At 36.6% G+C, this 17,884-nt stretch overlaps 1 protein-coding gene across 4 annotated transcripts in view; it reads right to left on the bottom strand.

The window, feature by feature from the left end:
* Usp25 (ubiquitin specific peptidase 25) overlaps window positions 1-17,884 on the bottom strand; it is a 107,532-nt gene that overhangs the window by 22,309 nt on the left and 67,339 nt on the right. For all 4 annotated transcript variants that reach the window (XM_031364277.1, XM_031364278.1, XM_031364280.1 and 1 more), the window contains 7 exons: window positions 17,713-17,808; window positions 16,532-16,693; window positions 15,879-16,105; window positions 12,747-12,817; window positions 11,228-11,456; window positions 8,948-9,148; window positions 72-211 (listed from right to left, as the gene is read on the bottom strand). In XM_031364277.1, the coding sequence (XP_031220137.1) occupies window positions 72-211; window positions 8,948-9,148; window positions 11,228-11,456; window positions 12,747-12,817; window positions 15,879-16,105; window positions 16,532-16,693; window positions 17,713-17,808 (1,126 nt within the window). The remainder of the gene's footprint in view (window positions 1-71; window positions 212-8,947; window positions 9,149-11,227; window positions 11,457-12,746; window positions 12,818-15,878; window positions 16,106-16,531; window positions 16,694-17,712; window positions 17,809-17,884) is intronic.

The following is a 17,884-nucleotide window of genomic DNA, read 5'->3' as shown; positions in this document are numbered from 1 at the left end:
GGTGCTTCTCCATTACACTGTGGGAACGCTGTACATGGCTATGTTCCCAGAGCCAGAAGAAAAGTTCTTACCGACTGCAAAACTGTCTCTGGCCCTTTATCTTCATGATCACGTAACGCCTTGGCGATCACTTGGAGAGTTTCTTCTTTCCAGTGCTTTGACAAGTCACTTCTTGATGGCTGCTCTAGATAGTCTGGTCCTCCTGCTTGGGCTTCAGGAGAAAAGAATCAATTGTGTATCTAACATAAACCACAAGGTACTATACAAAGACGAGGAGCTTATTTCTAATTCTGAAGTTATACAGTGACCAAGTTAAGTTTTGTGCTGTAAAAAATGGATCCTTCAATGTACTACATGTATCTAAGAACTTACCAATCAAAAGTATCCAAAAGTAGAAAAGCAAAACCAAGAGTACTCAACTACTAAAGAACATACGCACAGTACGTTTTATGAAAGGGAACTTTTCTACATGAAAAGTGCCAGCCAGTCTCTTTTTGAAAAGTCATCCAGCTCTTGCCTAAGAGGGGAACTGCATTTCCACTGCAGCTTTGGTACAGGGTGCAAAAGTGAGTCCAGCTTGGTTGGTTGTTTGCTTGTTTTTCCATCTACCAAATCCTAACCCTGAGTCAATCCTACCATCTCCAACTTGATCCCACCCCTTGTTAGCTCTCTGAATAGAAATGATATCAAGTTGGCATACTAATGCCAACATGAATTTGTGACTTCAAAAAAAGAATTTAAAGCACACTTCCAACTCTACCTATCTTTTGAGCTCCACGTCACAGTTCCAACACTACTCTGGAAATCCAAACAAAGCTTTACATTACTGGCTTCAGCCTTTTCTTCCTATGTCCTCCTGTGTCCTCTCCTTAAAAAGGCCTACACACCACCACGACTGCGTACACTGAAGGAGACTCTTCCTGTATGTTCTACCACTTTCTGGAAACTTGCTTACTCACTTAAATATCAGCTCTAGAGCATAGTTCCTAGGCCCCACCATTACTTACAAGATGGTTTTATTAAGTCTTTAGTGTGTGGGGGGGGATATCTGTGAACCCACTGTATCCCTCCTTGATATAATCCCTTTTTCCCCTCCCAAATTATGACAATGCAGAGACTCCATAGAGGCAAATGACTCCTCCCCACAGAAAATCACTAAGAGGAGAATCCCAATTCTGCAGTCACACAGGCGTGCCTTTTAAAGAATACTTCACCTCAATTATAGCTTAATGATTATTTTATTTGAAGCTCATATCCCCTGCCACCTGGAAAAATCTCATGAGCAAGCATGCTATTTCCCTTCTGCATTGCTAATTCTCCAAGGCCCAGCATAAATAGGAATATAATTTAATACAACAAAGGAATTAGCAATTCAGTTAAAGAATCAGTATGAGGAATCACAAGGTAAATTCTCCCAAATGCTACTGGAAAAGTGAGTCATTGAATACCTACTCCATGAGACAAAACAGAGCTACAGGCAGCCCCCACTTAACATTTTACTTTTATCATTAAAATGTTTTCCATTCAAAATGTAGTACTATAATTTCAATATACACAAATGGAATTCATTTTACCAACAAATTTTAATTAAACTCATGTGTACCAGGTACAAGGCTAGGTATTAAGTCTCCAGTAGCAAAATAAGCAGTAATGACGTCTCTTAAATTGTGGACAAAGTCACTAATTAAAAACTAAAGGATCTGTAAAAATTGTAACAAACGGTAGTTTGAACAAGAACCCCCATAAATTCCTATATTTGATATAATATATAAATCCATATATATGTTTGATCCTCAGTTCAGGGAACTGTTTGGAAAAGATTTAGAGGACTAGAGATAGACTTTGAGGTTTCAAAAACACACACTATTTCTTCTCTCTCCTCTCTCCTCTCTTTCTCTCTCTCTCTCTCTCTCTCTCTCTCTCTCTGTGTGTGTGTGTCTTTTTGTCTGTCTCTCTCTGTCTCTTTCTTTCTCTCTTATTCCCCTTTCTCTCCTCTCTCTCCCCCTCCTGTCTCTCAAAGAAAACACAAAGAGCCAGCGAGATCGCACACAGCACAGCAAACAGCAAAGGTCCTAACAGAGGACCGCAGTGGGCAAAGTGTTAACAGTCTTGAATGCTATAAATGTTTTTATTTCACCAAGAAGTTGAAAAGGTTCTAACACAATAGCTGTATAGCAAGTCTGTCAGAAAAGAATTAGGGACTATGCAAAGCATGGCTGGTATGCAAAAAAAGTTTCTCCATTCTATCTCTAGTACATACAGAAAATTATACTGTTGAATTTTGAATAACAGAACAAAGAAAGTGCAACAGAGGTCAAGTGTTCTAAGTCACTTGAACAATACTGAATGAGGTGATTACACTCTCAATAACAGACAGCAACAAAGGCACACAGAAGAAGATGAGACACAAACAGTATTTTGTAAGCATTATTAGGAATCAGAACTTGAACATGAAGGGCTAATAAGCACTGTTAGGACAGAGGTGAGTTTACTATAAGGAAAACTAAGAGTGAACACTGCTTACAGTATGTGTATTAAGGAAAGAGAGAAGTTAAAAGAAATTCATTCACTACATGTATAACTATTTCCTGCTTGATGCTGATATTCAATTTCCCTACTGAGGAGAGGGTATATAGACAGTGGCGCCTACTAGAGAGCTATCTCTTTCTGGATGGCTTCCTGCAGGAACCTTAAGTTTTATGCTTGGGGCTTAGGAAAGAATTTTCTGTATTTGGCACAGTTTCTTTTCACCATATGGCAAGAATACTGGCTGATAGAATAAATGAATTTAATACAATATGAGCAAAGAAAATAATATGGTCAGACATCAGTCTAAGTATCAGTCCAAGACTTAGGAATAATAAGTTGCCTAAGAGTGAGAATAAGTTTTAGATTAACACAGTCAAATTCACTATAGTTCATGAAGGCCAAGATGTTTCTTTACATAGAAATGTGATTCTAAAAAGGTTTGGGTGTAATATTAAATGATTTTGACTAAGCATCACCCAGAACTATTTTCTCTACCTAAAAATAAATAAATAAAATATTTATATATTCCAATTATTTTAACTTCTCACAAATTAAGATGAATCTAAAGTCTATTATTATAATATATTTAATATAGTGATATTCATAGCCTTCTATGAATGACCTATGGACTCAATAGTCACACTTGGGATGGTGTTGGCTATTAAAGATTTTTTTGAAAGATATGGCAGCTGATGTGTATCATGAAAGACTTGTAGGCAGGATTGTTTTGGAAATGAGGGGCATCCAGGCAGAAGAAATAGTTTATAGAGACAATTTTAAGGATCAATAAAAGACTAATAAAAAGATCCTGATATAAGTCACATTAATAAGCAAGTCAAAATTAAGTACAATCTAGGGAGGGTAATAAAAACATTGTAGTGAAAATAGATTGGCGTGATCTCGGAAGGATTCATAAAGAGTTTGTGTTATTCAAAGGATTTTTAAAAAATACAAATTGATAAATCCCATTAACAATGTCACTTGTGGGGAAGTTCCCTCCATATGAGAGCTATGAGGAATAGGGTTACAGTAAAAGCTCTAGAATAGAAACCGGAGAATCACTCAATGCACAAGGTACTCAAAGAGAGAGAGAGAGAAAAGAGAGAGAGAAAGAGAGAGAGAGGGCAGACACACAAAGAGAAAGACACACAGAGAGAAACACAGAAAGAGACAGAGACAGAAATGTATTTTCTAATACCCAAATGTAAGCACTATTAAGATTTTTTCCCTTTGGCATTTTCTACTTCAAGACATAACCAATCTAATAATTTTATTTTAATAAAAAGAAAAAGAATAGTTTTATACACATTTTTAAACTTAAATGAGAAACATTTTCAGTGATGTTTCTTTTCCTAAATTGTTAAGAATGTAAGGTTCAAGAAATTCACATGTTGCCTAACATATGGACAATTTCTGTATCAAGCCATGCCATTAGGAGGATGAGAGCTTGACTTTACCGCATAGTATGCTCCAAAGTGATGACTGTAACCATGCAACACATAAACCTCACACTACTGCAGGTGCTTATAAATAGAAAGAATCTAATGGGCAAAAATAATGCATCCTTCAGGATCTAATCTGGAGAAGCTGGAGTGATTGCTTTTGCTTTCTTTATTCCTGGAAGTCTTCCTTCATTTCTATCATTGATTACTTGTTAGGTTCCCCAACAGCTCATGGCATGGAGATGTGTCCACAAGCCGATGGTGCTTTTGGAAGGTAGTCCAGTAAGTGGTCCTGTAACAGCAAGTAGGCCACCGGGACACACCTTTAAAGGCACACTATGAGGAGCCCTTGTACTTGTTCTTCTCTGTCCTGATCAGCAGAAAATAAGTAGTTTTGCACTCCCTGTGTACTACGCACCATAATGTTCTAGCGAGCCACAGGCACCCAAGGAAGGAAGCCAGGAAATCAACTATCTTCTCCCTTAAGATACTTCATCTTACATAATTTGTTTCAGTAAAGATCCCATTATAAATGTTTGTGAGCCACCATGTGGTTGCTGGGAATTAAACTCAGGACCTCTGGAAGAAGAGTTAGTGCTCTTAGCCACTGAGCCATCTCTCCAGGCCCTTGGCATACTTTAAAGCTTACTTCTCTAGGGTTATAGTTTAAGATTTGGCAGCCCATGGTATTCTGCCCATTCTCTAGAGAAAGAAGCTCAATGCTCATGCACCTATGAAAAGTACTAATTGGACACAGTGGGTTATGAAAACAAGAAGACATTGTGTTAAAAGAAGGAAGAGTTGAGGAATGGGTTGGATATGATCTACATATATTGCATTCATGTCAGAAACCATGAAAGAGTAATTTTTAAAAATTGTTAAAAAGCTTTCCCTAAGGATAAATGCTAGCATTATTAAAATTTCCAAGAGTAAAAATACAATTTAGAAAGGATTAATCTACTATATAGTGTTCATTAAACTAATGATGCAGATATAAAAAGGATAATACCCAGATCCTGCTATATGTGAACAGGACAATGGTGGGGATATTTGCTTTCTACAAAGCCTTATTCTACTTCCCCTATTTTGAACCTGGAAGCCAGAGTTTATGGAAAAGACCCAGAGAGGGGTTTTAACTGTTACATTTACACAAATTTAGTGACCTCTGGGATACATTTCCAACATAGTTTTGTATCATTTTCTACCTATAATTTTGTTTCTTTTTCTGCTTTGTTTTTAATTGGAGTATATTACCCATGTTGTAAGGAGTCAAATACTTTTCTGGAGAAGGATTAAAACAAGTGAAATTCTAATTTAGGAATTACCCATGTTGTAAGGTATGGCATGCTTTTTTGGATGAGGACTAAAATAAGTGAATAATTCAGGAATTATTCTTCCCTGCTTTAGAATCCTGGGTCAGACAACAACAGCATATAACTATGATGCTAGAGGAGTTCCTCAGTTACCTGCAGATGCTTAAAAGGAGCTCCTCAGAGTTATCTATAGATGCTTAAGAGGTACATTACAAAGTTTCCTGCAGATGCTTAAGAGATATACTTCAGAGTTACCTGCAGATCTTTAAGGGTTGCCTGAGGATGCTTAAGAGTAAATATCTTTTTTGGGAAGAAATACTCAGGAAAAGAAGCTCATTGGCTGAAGGCTTAGAGTTATCTAGATACCGCATTAACATGGAACTCCAGGTGTTGTGCTATGTGACCCAGTGCCCATGGTACTCAGGGAGGTGTCATGGTTAAGTGTTCCAGACCAGATAGAGGCAGTCAGAGAATGGCTTCACTTCTGCCTTTCTCAATTCTGAGATTCCCAGGGTTTGAGCACATTAACCTTACCATTTCTTATGCCTGCCTGGTAACAAGGTCCCACATGTACAACTCACACTTACCTGTGGATGCTAAACAAGTATACCTCAGAGGTACCTGAGGGTTTTTAAAATGCATACTCTGGATCCTTCCTGAAATTCCTTTCAGATTTAAGGAACTTTTAGCCAGGAATCAAAAGCAGAGTGTTTGGGTTGACTCGTCTTTGCAATGGATTATGGGGGGAACCAGATAATCCCTTCCCATTGCTCATCAGTCATTGTCCCTTCCCAGCTGATTTAGGAAACAACAAACAGTAATTTGATAAATGTTGCATATCCTAAAATCCTTAAGTAGATATGGGTTTTAATTGGCTGCTTTCTTGAATCTTTACTGAGAAAAGTTCACAAGGAAAACAGGGAAAATCGCCCTGTTAGATTATCTGGACAGCTCTTCCTGCATTATTCCTCCTAGTCACACTTAGTCCTAGGGCACACCGAAGACTGGCACACCAGGTCTCTTTAAGATTCTAGAAATAACATAGAGGATTAAATAAATTACTTACATTGAAAACTATAAAGAGAAAAAGAAGGTGGGAAAAGTGTTACATTTTCTGTACTAGTGATAGGCAAACAGTTGCCATGAAATGTTAGCCTTATTTAATTATGCTATGTGAACTCCTCTGCAGCAGAGAAGATGCTTATGCAGTATTAAAATACTGTCACCATAGATTTTCCTAACACCTGTAATCCCAGCCCTGAGAAGATAAGGTAAAATCATTGCTGTAAGTCCAGATCAGCCTGGACTAATGGAAAGCATGGTCTCAAAAAAAGAAACGTCAATGTTTGTATGTGTGTGTCTGTGTGAAAACTTTTTAGTCTCATTCTTCATGTTTATAGATAGATGCAGCACATTCTGCTTCTACTTAGACAAAATGTACACTTCTTAAAGAGAATACAAAGCATGTTATTATAGTATAGCTGCTCTTGAACCTCAGCACAATCATGCAAAGAGATGTATGTGAACTAACAATTTATATTCTTTATATATTTGTTATTTTGGCTCCCCACGAAAAAAAATCTGCCTTCATTATTATCAAGTTTACTTTACACATTAAGAAGAAACATTCAAGAATTCATACTGAATTTTTAAAATTTAAAACACACAAAAGTTCTTGGTTGGAAAGAAAGATCACAAAGACAGGGCATGGATCACAGAGACATGACCTTCATCATGGAGGAAAATAAAATGACAATGTACAAGGTAAGGTGGACTGGAAGATTAGCAGAGAATGTGTATTAATTTGACATGGAAATAAAATGCTAGCCTTAAATTTAGAGTCTAATTTTAAAAAGACAAGATACAGAGGCAGAGAATGTCTGAAATTTTATGTTTTGTGTATCACAAAATGAAGTTTAATTGAGAATAACATTGGAGGTCAATTTATGGAGAGTCACTGTGCCTGCACACTTAGATTCTATCATTGGGTCAATTATGTATCCCTTGCCTCCTACTAGTAAGAAAAAAAAAATCACATGTGAATGGAGTATGTAAATATCACCTTGGCCAAGTTCTAGGAAGTGATTAGAATGATGTATACAAAAGACCAAGGAAGAAATTAAAGGACTAGAACTGGCATACAAATAAAAAAACACATAATAACAAAACCACAGCAAACAAACCTGATTGGAGCCAAGAAACACCCTGGAGTCTACTGAAGCTACAATGTGGTAAAGCCACCATGCTCACGTGTTCTACAAGGAAGCCACTAAGGTACCGTCCTGCACCATGGTTAAGCTCACTGGCCACTGACAGCACTGTATGGTCAGGCTGAGCATCTGATACTTACATCACTAAATGCTGGACTTTTGGTTGGTATAATATTTTATCTTGGTCTTTTAGAGCCTCTAAATTATATGCTTTTACTGTATCAACAAATTAACTGTTCAATTTATTTCAAAAGAAGTCTGTCTAGACCTGTGTGTGCCTGCATCAGTCACAGAGCTTGGAGTAGTATATATTTCCTACCAAATAAGTAAATCTGTTTAAGGTTTAAAGAGGGAAAGCTAAAATCCACACAGGTAATGCTATATTGAAATTCCTCTGTGAAAGATGAAATTAAGCAAGCAACCCTCCCCTAATGATTCCTTTAAAACTAAGACTAGAACAAGATGACCCTGGGCAAGGTGCATGAGTTACAGTAAAGGTGCAGTCGGAGTGGAGAGAGACAGACAGACAGACCTGAGTATCCCTCTTTTTTCCTTCATTTGCAGAACTTATCTAAGTGTACTTTTTATTTCCTCAAGTCCCTTTCCAGTTCATAAAAATTGAACTTTCACAGCAATGAATGAATGGTCCTAGGATAAATGTGTAATTTTTATAAAAATGGTTAAAAGACATTTTACCTTCAATTTTCCTAAAATCTCACTGTGTTGAATGTCTTATTTATGTTGAATATTTTAATGGTTTAATCAGGTAATATTTAAGAATTACATTTTCTGCTATTTATATTTTTTGTTCATGTGCCACTTTTATTGGTCTATGTACAATTTTTAGCTTGGAAGATAGTTTTAAATTTTTAATTTTATTCTATCATTTTAAAAATCGTCTATTAATCACATGGACCTAACTATTGAGCTATATTCTCGACCCTGTTTTGTAATGTCAAATATTTGAAAAAACAACTGAATAGCTATTCCAGTATTATATAGTAACAGTGAGTAGATTAGTATTGTCTATTGAGAGCTGTTTCCTAATAGACTCAGAAAAGCCAATTTGTGTCTTTCCTAATCATAGTTACTTCATGCCAAAGGAGAGTAGACAACTCAAAGCACAGAGAGGAATCTTAGCTATCTGCAGTGATCCAGGAAGCTGTGGCCTGCAGTGATCCTGAGAGTTAGAGTTTGCTAAGTTCTACTGCTTCTTCATACTTGACTGTAGTTAAACTTCATGCTTTGATTTCTTACATGGCCTATATACTACTTACTTGGAAGAGTTTTAAATGTTTGCTTTGAGTGACATTATTCTGCTTTTTTTAAAAATTGAGTGTAGAACACAGGGCTCTACCACTGTACATAATAGTGGGCACAATTTATAATAAAACAAAATAAAAAATAAATGCTAATACTCGATAATACAATATAACTAAATAAGTGGACAAACCTGTGGTGGCAGAGGACTCTGCTTCCCTCAGCTTCTGAGCAGCTAAGAGCTTTTCTTGCAGAGCTCGTTGGGCGAGTTGTGTGTCCCACTCTTCCAGCTCCTTCTCAAAGCGCTGGTTGTCCTCCTCCACAAAGTCTCTCAAATCTGGAGGTAACGTTTCCATTCCAACAAGGGCCTGCCCAGTCTCTCTGTTAAACTCCTCTGAAAATCACATTTCAAAAACTAGTATAAAATTAAGAATTAAGGGACTAATGCAAAGTTCAAAATAGAAATGCATTTCAAGTGTAATGTTAGTTATTACATGCAGTTACCATACCAAACAATATTACCTACCCTTTCTTAAAAAGTCAAAAAGTGCTCAAAGACATAATTATTTGAAATGATTCTAAAGTTTCTGATAAGTTTCTAGAATCTGAAGAGCAGGAAGAGATACAATATAGAATTAATTAAAATGTCTTGTGATTCTAACATGTACATAAACCTCACTTTGCAATTATAAGAAAACATCTGATCTTTGATTATGCAGGAAGTAACCTTTTCACCAAAGTAAGAAGAAACTGCTAACTTTGTCACACTCAAAGGAGAACTAAAACTGTCTTTCATGTTAAGGGGTTAAATACAACATAAAATCACATAAACCATTAAGCATTTCGATACAGCAAGATGTTCTGAAACAGTGTGTAACTAGTACTTAAATAGTCAACTTACACAGTAGAAGTTTGATCTGTAGCTATGTATTGTAATGCTAAATTCTGTACCCAAAGATTTAGGCCTGTGAGTGATTCCCCACATTTACAATCTTTTGTTATGTAAACCTTGTTCCTTAATTTAAAATTGTTGGTTAAATAAAAATGGCTACAGCCAATTAATGGAGGGATTAGAGGTAGGCAGGTTTTTCAGTTACCAGGTTGAGCATGAGTGAGGGGGCAGAAGGAGAAGGAGAGAGAAGATTCCAGGGCACAAGTAGGTCAGGAACATGGCCAGGAGGGCTACCCAGTTGGAATGTGGCAACTTATAACTCGGGGTTATTGATGGGGAGCCAGATTTTAATAGATGAGTAGGTAGATATCTCCCCAGCTGTAGTGCATTAAAGGCTTATTACAAATATAAAAATGCTTTGTCTTTTATCTGGGAACTAAATGATCAAAGGCAGGGATAGAAACCCCCCAAGTGAGATTAAAGATTTCTTACCATATTATACTTTAGTTACAAATGGACAGCCTAGCCAAGCTTCTTGCTTGGCTACATATAGAAGGGATATACTGGTGTTTTCTTTATGCAAAGCCTACATTAGAACAACATAAATAAGAGACTACAGTATATTGACACAGGGATTTTGTTTTTGAGCCAAAGAGATTACAGTGTTCAAGCTAAACCAAACACACAACTCTCTGATGGAAGAGTTACATTTTGTTTTGTTTTTTAAAGATTCATTTGTTGTATGTATATGAGTACACTGTAGCTGTCTTCAGACACATTAGAAGAGGGCATCCAATCCCATTATAGATGGTTATGAGTCACCATGTAGTTACTGGAAATTGAACTCAGGACCTCTGGAAGAGCAGTCAGTGCTCTTAACCACTGAGCCATCTCTCCAACCTAGAAATATGCTTTGAGAACACCTGAATTGATGGTTTGTGATGTATACAAAAAACTGTGCAAGAGGAGATGACTTGAAGCTCAAATGTCAGTAAAGAATATAAAGTTCAAACTGGAAAATGGTCATGAGACTGGAGCAAATGTTAGAGGCCAGAAAACAAATGCCCTTTGTGCTAGGCTCAGCTGTCAAAAGTCAGCCAGTGTGTAGTTGCAGTGACTAAGGAGCTCTCACTATGGAGGAACACATTCAGACTCATGTTTGTTATTAGCTGTGAGTACAGTGTGACTGCCCCACATGGTCTCTTTACTGGACTTCAGCTTAGATTGTATTACCTCCTCATTCCAGCTTCTCAGGAACACTTCTTAATGCAATTTTCCACGCTGTGTGAATTCGTCACACAGTCAAATCATCATAGGAAAGTCTTTACTTAAAATTGCCATGCTGTGGGACTGGAGACACAGCTCAGCAATTTGCTCCTCTTGAATACCTGGGTTCCATTTCCAACACCCACAAGGTGGCTCACAACAACCATCTCTGACTCTGGATTCACTCCTATCTTCCGGTAGACAGGCACCAGGCTCTTACACAGTGCCCTTGCATACGTGCAGGTAAGATACTCATGCATGGAAAATAAAAGGTAATCTCTAAATACCAATGATGACAGGGCATCACCATCTTACCTTGTATTAGGAATTTTGCCTTGTCATTTATGTACATTAAGCAGTATGCACTGGCATTTCTATAACCACCAAAAGAGTCCCTCACTAGTTCTTCCCATGAAGACTTGGTGACAGCAATATCATTGTACTTCATCCACCGGCTCTCCCGGTGGTCAAAGATGTACGCCCAGTAGTGGCCGGCATTTGCCTGGCCTTCGTGGACTAGGACAGCATGGAGGCGGTAAGGGACCTGTCATGCAAAGAAAAGCAAAGTTGAATTGAATTATACAGTCTAGTGAAGCATTTCCCAAAGACACCTGAAAAGGACCTATTTAAGGAAAGCTGGGGCACATTTTCTAAATAGGATAAAAGTATCTGAGATTAAAGTTTTTGAGGAAAACAACAGAACAAGCAAACAACACATGCAAACTTATTCAGGGAGGAAAATCTATGGAAATTAAATAAACTAAAATATATACAAAATGTGTAAAAGAAAGTCATTTTCAAAACTGAAAGTAGATTGTGCATGTTGATGGCTGGCCCACTACTTCTTTGTACTGAACAAAGGAGTTACAGTGGACATTTATACATGGTTTCTCTCAGTCTTCACAGTTCTGATAGCTAAAAAACAAGACTGCATAATCAATGTATATCCAGAGTAAGCTTTCATGTTCGTTGCTCTCTGGAAACAGTTTCTTTTTTTTTTTTTTATTTTTTTTATTTTGGTTTTTCGAGACAGGGTTTCTCTGTATAGCCCTGGCTGTCCTGGAACTCAATTTGTAGACCAGGCTGGCCTCCAACTCAGAAATTCACTTGCCTCTGCCTCCCAAGTGCTGGGATTAATGGCGTATGCCACCACCGCCCAGCTGGAAACAGTTTCTAAGTATGCAACCCTCGTTGGCCTGCCTCCCACATGTATCTACCTGCCTCAACATCCCGAGTGCTGGATTTAAAGGCACTGCTACCACACCCAGAAAGAGGTTAAAGTTTAACTGGGCTTCAGTTTCTTTCCAAATTATTTATCTTTAAATGGTCATATACTTTCTCCCTATGAACATATTTTTTTTCTTAATGAATAAGTTTGGAAAATTGCTTGTAAATTTTATCGTAAAATTTAAAAAAATATATCCTAGTATAATATGAAGGAAATCTGTTATAAAATTTTGTCGGAAATGTTTTCTCCTTAGTTTATACTATAATACCAAATATATTAATTATAATAAAGTATATCCAAGTTGTATGACAAAGAATGTAGCAAGCATTAGTGTGAGATCAGTAGGATGAAGGTGGGGATGGAACTCAACAGTCAAGAGCCCTTGTTGCTGTTCCAGAGGACTGGGGTTTAGTCTCAGCACACATATCCAGTGCTTCACAACTGCCGAGAACTCCAGCTCTAAAGTCACCCTACACCTTTGGCCTCCCAAGGCACCAATGCACACACAAACACACACAGAATTAAAAATAAGTCCTTACAAAGAGCACACAGGTGAACTGGAGTGTGGCAACAGTGACAGGGATCGGCAGCTCAGCTTTCACTTACTTGGATCATGGATTTGTCAGAGTACATAAGTTCAATTGTTCGATGGATTCTGGATATGCTTTCCTGCAGATCTACGGATATAAGATGGGACTTAATGGATGATAAGGTCACCTGGATTTCTACTGAGACTAATAAGAGAGGGTCCAAAGGTTTTTCATAATCACACTAGCAAGAAAATAAGTTTTCTAGACTATTCTTTAAGATGTTATTATTGTAGTTTGTGTGAAATGAGATGTTGTTCAGAACAAAAGTAGTTAAAAATGCAAGAAAACAAAACAACTCAGGAAATATGCAGAGCCAAGAAAATCAAACTATACTCAGGTTTCAAAGGTTTCAAAGAATGTTAATACTCACCTCCCTGTACATGTAGAGATAATAGTAGAGAATTTATGGGAAAAAAATCAACTATACATATATATGTGTATATATACACATATACACACACACAAACACACACACACACACATTTATGCACAACTGGGACACTAACGTAGTCAAGGGAAATAGAACATACAATGGAACTTCCATTTCCCATTATTTGTACTTATAGTAGAAAAGAATTCTATAAAAGTCTTCAAAGACTAGGTGTTCTCAGCTACATTATTTCATAATTGTTAAATATGAATAAGGTGTCAATATTAATACATTAAAATATCATAGAATCATAATATACTGTTAATTAGTTGAAGAGAATCAGGAAGAAGCCAGAAAAGGCTACTACAAAAAGTAACTTCAAATTCTGGGAAGACCTATTTTAGGCTGATAAAAAATTAAGAAACCATGAAGGATAAATGTAAGAGCTACAAACATCTAAAACTTTAATCAACATCATAAAACCAAGACAAGGTGCAACAGAGATGACTCATTGGTTAAGAGCACTGGTTGGTTCTCCAGAGGATCTGGGTTCAATTCCCAGCACACACATGGTGACTCCCTAAAGGTAGTCTTAGAGGGGGGTCTGATGCCCAGTTCTGGCCTCCATAGGAACTGCACACAATGATGTAACAACATACATGGAAACAAGTCACCCACACACAACATTAAAAATTAAAAACAATAACAAAAGTAAATTAAAAAACCAGCATAAAGGCCAATGACAAACTAGAATAGTAATACCTATAGCATGCACTATAGGCAAAAAGACTAATGTCTAGCTGAGGACTTTTTCTCTGATGAAATAAAAATTAGAAAAATTGCTTACTATAAAAAAATAGGTTAATGACCTGCTTCACAAGTTGTTACAGGGAATAATATATATTTGGGTTTTTTGGTATATATTAAACTGTCCAAAAATGTATACAAAAGAGGAAAATAAAATAAATAAGACATTTAAGAAAGTACAATCAATGCACTCATAATGAAGGTAAAGCAAATCAAGACACTGAAATGCTATTTATTGCCTTCAAGACTAATCCAGAGTAAATAAAATATACTCAGGGTTTGGGAGTCTCCTGAAAGTATTCTCTCTCACACAGAACAATTTTAAAACATTCAAAAATTTGAAACCTATATACTTTAGTTGAGAAATGGTATCTTAAGAAGCCTTCTCTATTCATTTAAGAATATTTTATATATATAATGTAATGTATATACATATATATGTAATAGGCCAACATTTTCTGCAGCTAATACATGAATATTAAATTATTATTCCTGCATTGGAATACTCCACAATCATATAAAATTCAGTGCTAGTATGTGTCAATGCTAGTATGTTGTATAGGAATTAAAGACAGAAAACAAGAATCCCAAGTAAGTCTTAAGACATGAATGTTCCCTAGGTTCATCTATCAAAAATGACCAAGAGTGACCTCATGCTCTTTCTCTTCCAGGTAGAGACTCACAAGTTCGTCCATTTGAAAGTACATTTTATTTAGTTATTTGTGCTACTGTGAATTAAGTGACCAACTTAATTCCTCTCTCATGCCTGTAGTCATTAACCTCCATGTGTCTGTTTTCTCTTAATATTATTTCAAACATTTTCATTTGTTTTCTCCCTTTGGGCAGTACCTGACTGTCAAAAATTTATCAGCATCTACCTTTCTGAATGTAAAATTACAAATACAATCTGCAGTGTCCAGAAGGGAATTATTCAATGCTCCACACAATATCCAATAAACTACTATTAACCATTACATAGTTAAACTATGTTTAATAAATATAAGCAAGTTTTAATTTTGAAAGATATTTTAAATATGCACAATAGTAATAGAAATTCTTTAGTTACTAAGGCTAACAATGCAAGTACCTACTCTATTAAACTGGACTGTTCTTTATTTATTCTTATCCATAAAGAGGCAATTTGGCTATCTAAAAAAAGGCAGCTAGTGCTATTTAATGTAACTACATTCTTTTAATACAAATTATAATTTCTATATTCCTGGTACCTGAAGTTTAGAGTTAGTAAGATATTTTAACATGTAAAATAATCATAATCTACTTCAAAAAGTTTATTTTAACAGTTAAAGAAATGAATTTTTAAAAAAAGCTCTTTCAAGAAAGAAAGATAGCTCAGCAATACGTGTGTTCTTCCATATATACTCCCACACACCAAATCCTTATTTTGCTGCATACCTCCTGAAAAACTCATATAGACTGGCACTGGGTCCATGGATCATATCTATAAATCTCTTAGACTAGATTAAGCAATGAGGCTGAAGATGGGGGCATCTCTAGCATGATTAAATGTCCAGTTACAAACAAAAATAAAAATTCACTTTTTAAATGGTTCTACCTAAAGGAAAAGAGATTTCCCCTCTTCATTATGCAAGCATCAGATGGAGTTCAGAACTAGTATGTACAAATTCTGAGGCTCTATGACATTTCCCCAGTGGAGTAGCTGTGAATACCAGTTTGATATAAATTTAGAACACTAAACTGGCAAATCAGACCATCTGTTACATCATTAATCAGCTAAGTAATCTGTGGAAACCCTTTGGTTCCTGTGATCTGACACTAACAGAAAATAAAAAAATGGAGAGCTAGATCAGTGTCTCCCACAAAATCTTTTCAGAAAAGATTTTTTAAAAGGAAAAAAATACAAGTGTTTAAAAATGAAATCTAAGTGATTTTTCCCTATCAGTATACAACATCATCTGAAGCGACCGCAGCCACACTCTGCAAGCTTCTTACCTCGTGTGTCATTTTCTATTTCCGTCCTCCAGCGATGTAAACAGCTCTCCAGCACAGACAGTTCTTCCTCTGTGATGTGCCTTGGTGCCGGATGCATGGGCAAATCTGGAGGTATCCGAGATTGAGTGAAGGGTTTGTGTATCACTGACCTCAAGGACAGAGCAGCACCTGATGCAGGTGATGAACTGGGCAGGTCTGAAGCAGGGGGTCCCTGTTGTTCTGTTGTGCTGTGGTTTCAAAGCATACACTACTGGTTAACCTTCCAAACTGAAGCCACATATACAGATAGCATCCAAGTCCCTCATCATTTCAAGAGGAAATGACAAATATCCTGATGAGACATTTAGTACAGGAAGACTAAAATCTTATTATGAGGAAAAAACTGTGGATTTAAAGTAAGAATGTCTTCTTATTTTTAAATGGAAAATCTACTGCAAATTATAACTAAAGATCTCTCACTAATACCAATTTGCATTAACAGAAACAAATTCTACTCTAAAAACATTATTGACATATTACACGATGTTCAGAAACTACAAACCAAAACGTTGCAAGGTATAATTCTGACCAGAGAAAAATATATAAAGATTCCAACAGATAGACACAGACCTACTAAACTGCTAACGAATAAGGAGCCAGGTTGATCCACTTACCTTGGTAGTGACTGTGATGGTATGGAGCTGCTCGTTGAAGAACTAGCATCAATGTCATCAACAGGAGAGGTGCACACAGGTTTACTGGAGGCAAACTCCAATGCATACTGTAGAACATCTACCAGTGGGAATCTTTTGGGACCGGAACCATAGCTTAAATATCTATTAATAAAATATACACATTTTACCTATATTGTCAACATAAATTGTGGCTTGAAGTCTTATAAAATAAGACAACACATTGATAATAAGACAGCAATGAAACTTGCTTACTTTTCTAATAAAGAAGGTAAAACTCAATACAAAATTGAGGAACGGACTAAATGTTCTCAGAAGGAAGGAAGGACAGCAAAGCTGATCAAAATCGCAAGTCCTATGCATGGCCACACCTAAGATGCCGTTCTAAACTGCCCCAAAACAAATTCAGGACCATCTGCAAACATTCTCATCTCTGAATTCTGCATTAGCCTCGGGGTCAAGGTAGTCACTTTTATCATCTATTACCCCGTGAATACTTTCCATACACATACTGGAACTTATTAAGACTAAAGCTCACTGGAAATATATGTTCACACTCAACATTTTCTGTTATTAATGAGCAAATTAAAGGTAACTCAGAAAGTTGTAGGTCACCAACTGGGATTAATCAAACTGCATTTCATCCTGTAGACTTATATGGCACCCACATTCCACATTTGATGGAGCTGTGACTTATAAGAACATATGCACACACAGCCTCTCCCTTATGGTACATGATAGCACCCATCACTCTGCACACAATTCTATGAGCTGCGCACCCTCCATTCGCTGCCCAACTTCTTTCTGAGTGATTCACTGTGGGAAGCTTGAGAGTCCTGGGCGGGAAGAGTTCAAATCCTCTCACTCAGCCGCCACTCCTCTCAATCCAGTTCACCCTGTGCTCTGCACTAACCTCCTGACTTCCACCTACCGCACCAGGGGCACAAGCTGCTGTTAATCACATCTTTAATTTTAATTTCTAAAATAATCATCTAAGGCCTACTAAGGATGCAATCTAGTTTCTAAAATATTTAATCAAAATTAAATTCGGAAGGATTATATACTTCATATACATTATAAGTTACTGAAGCATGTTGAAAATGAATAATCTAGGTAGTCACCAATCATGTTTTCCTGTAATAATTTCATGAAGGCTGAAATACCTCTCTAATCTTTGTTGTAATACTGTGAGGTAATCTTTAAGTCTCTTGATCTCTTCACGTTTAATTCTTGTTATTTCTCTGTTTCTGTGCATATACCTATTAAGGAAAAAAAAATAGCCATCATTAGTGTTTCCAAATATCTTGGAAACCTGTATGATGCTAAATCTAATTA

The sequence above is a fragment of the Mastomys coucha genome, unplaced genomic scaffold, assembly GCF_008632895.1.
Source record: "Mastomys coucha isolate ucsf_1 unplaced genomic scaffold, UCSF_Mcou_1 pScaffold12, whole genome shotgun sequence".
In the NCBI taxonomy this organism is placed as follows: Eukaryota; Metazoa; Chordata; class Mammalia; order Rodentia; family Muridae; genus Mastomys; species Mastomys coucha.
Note: the sequence above shows the minus strand (reverse complement) of the source record. Positions and strands in the feature narration are given on the sequence as shown.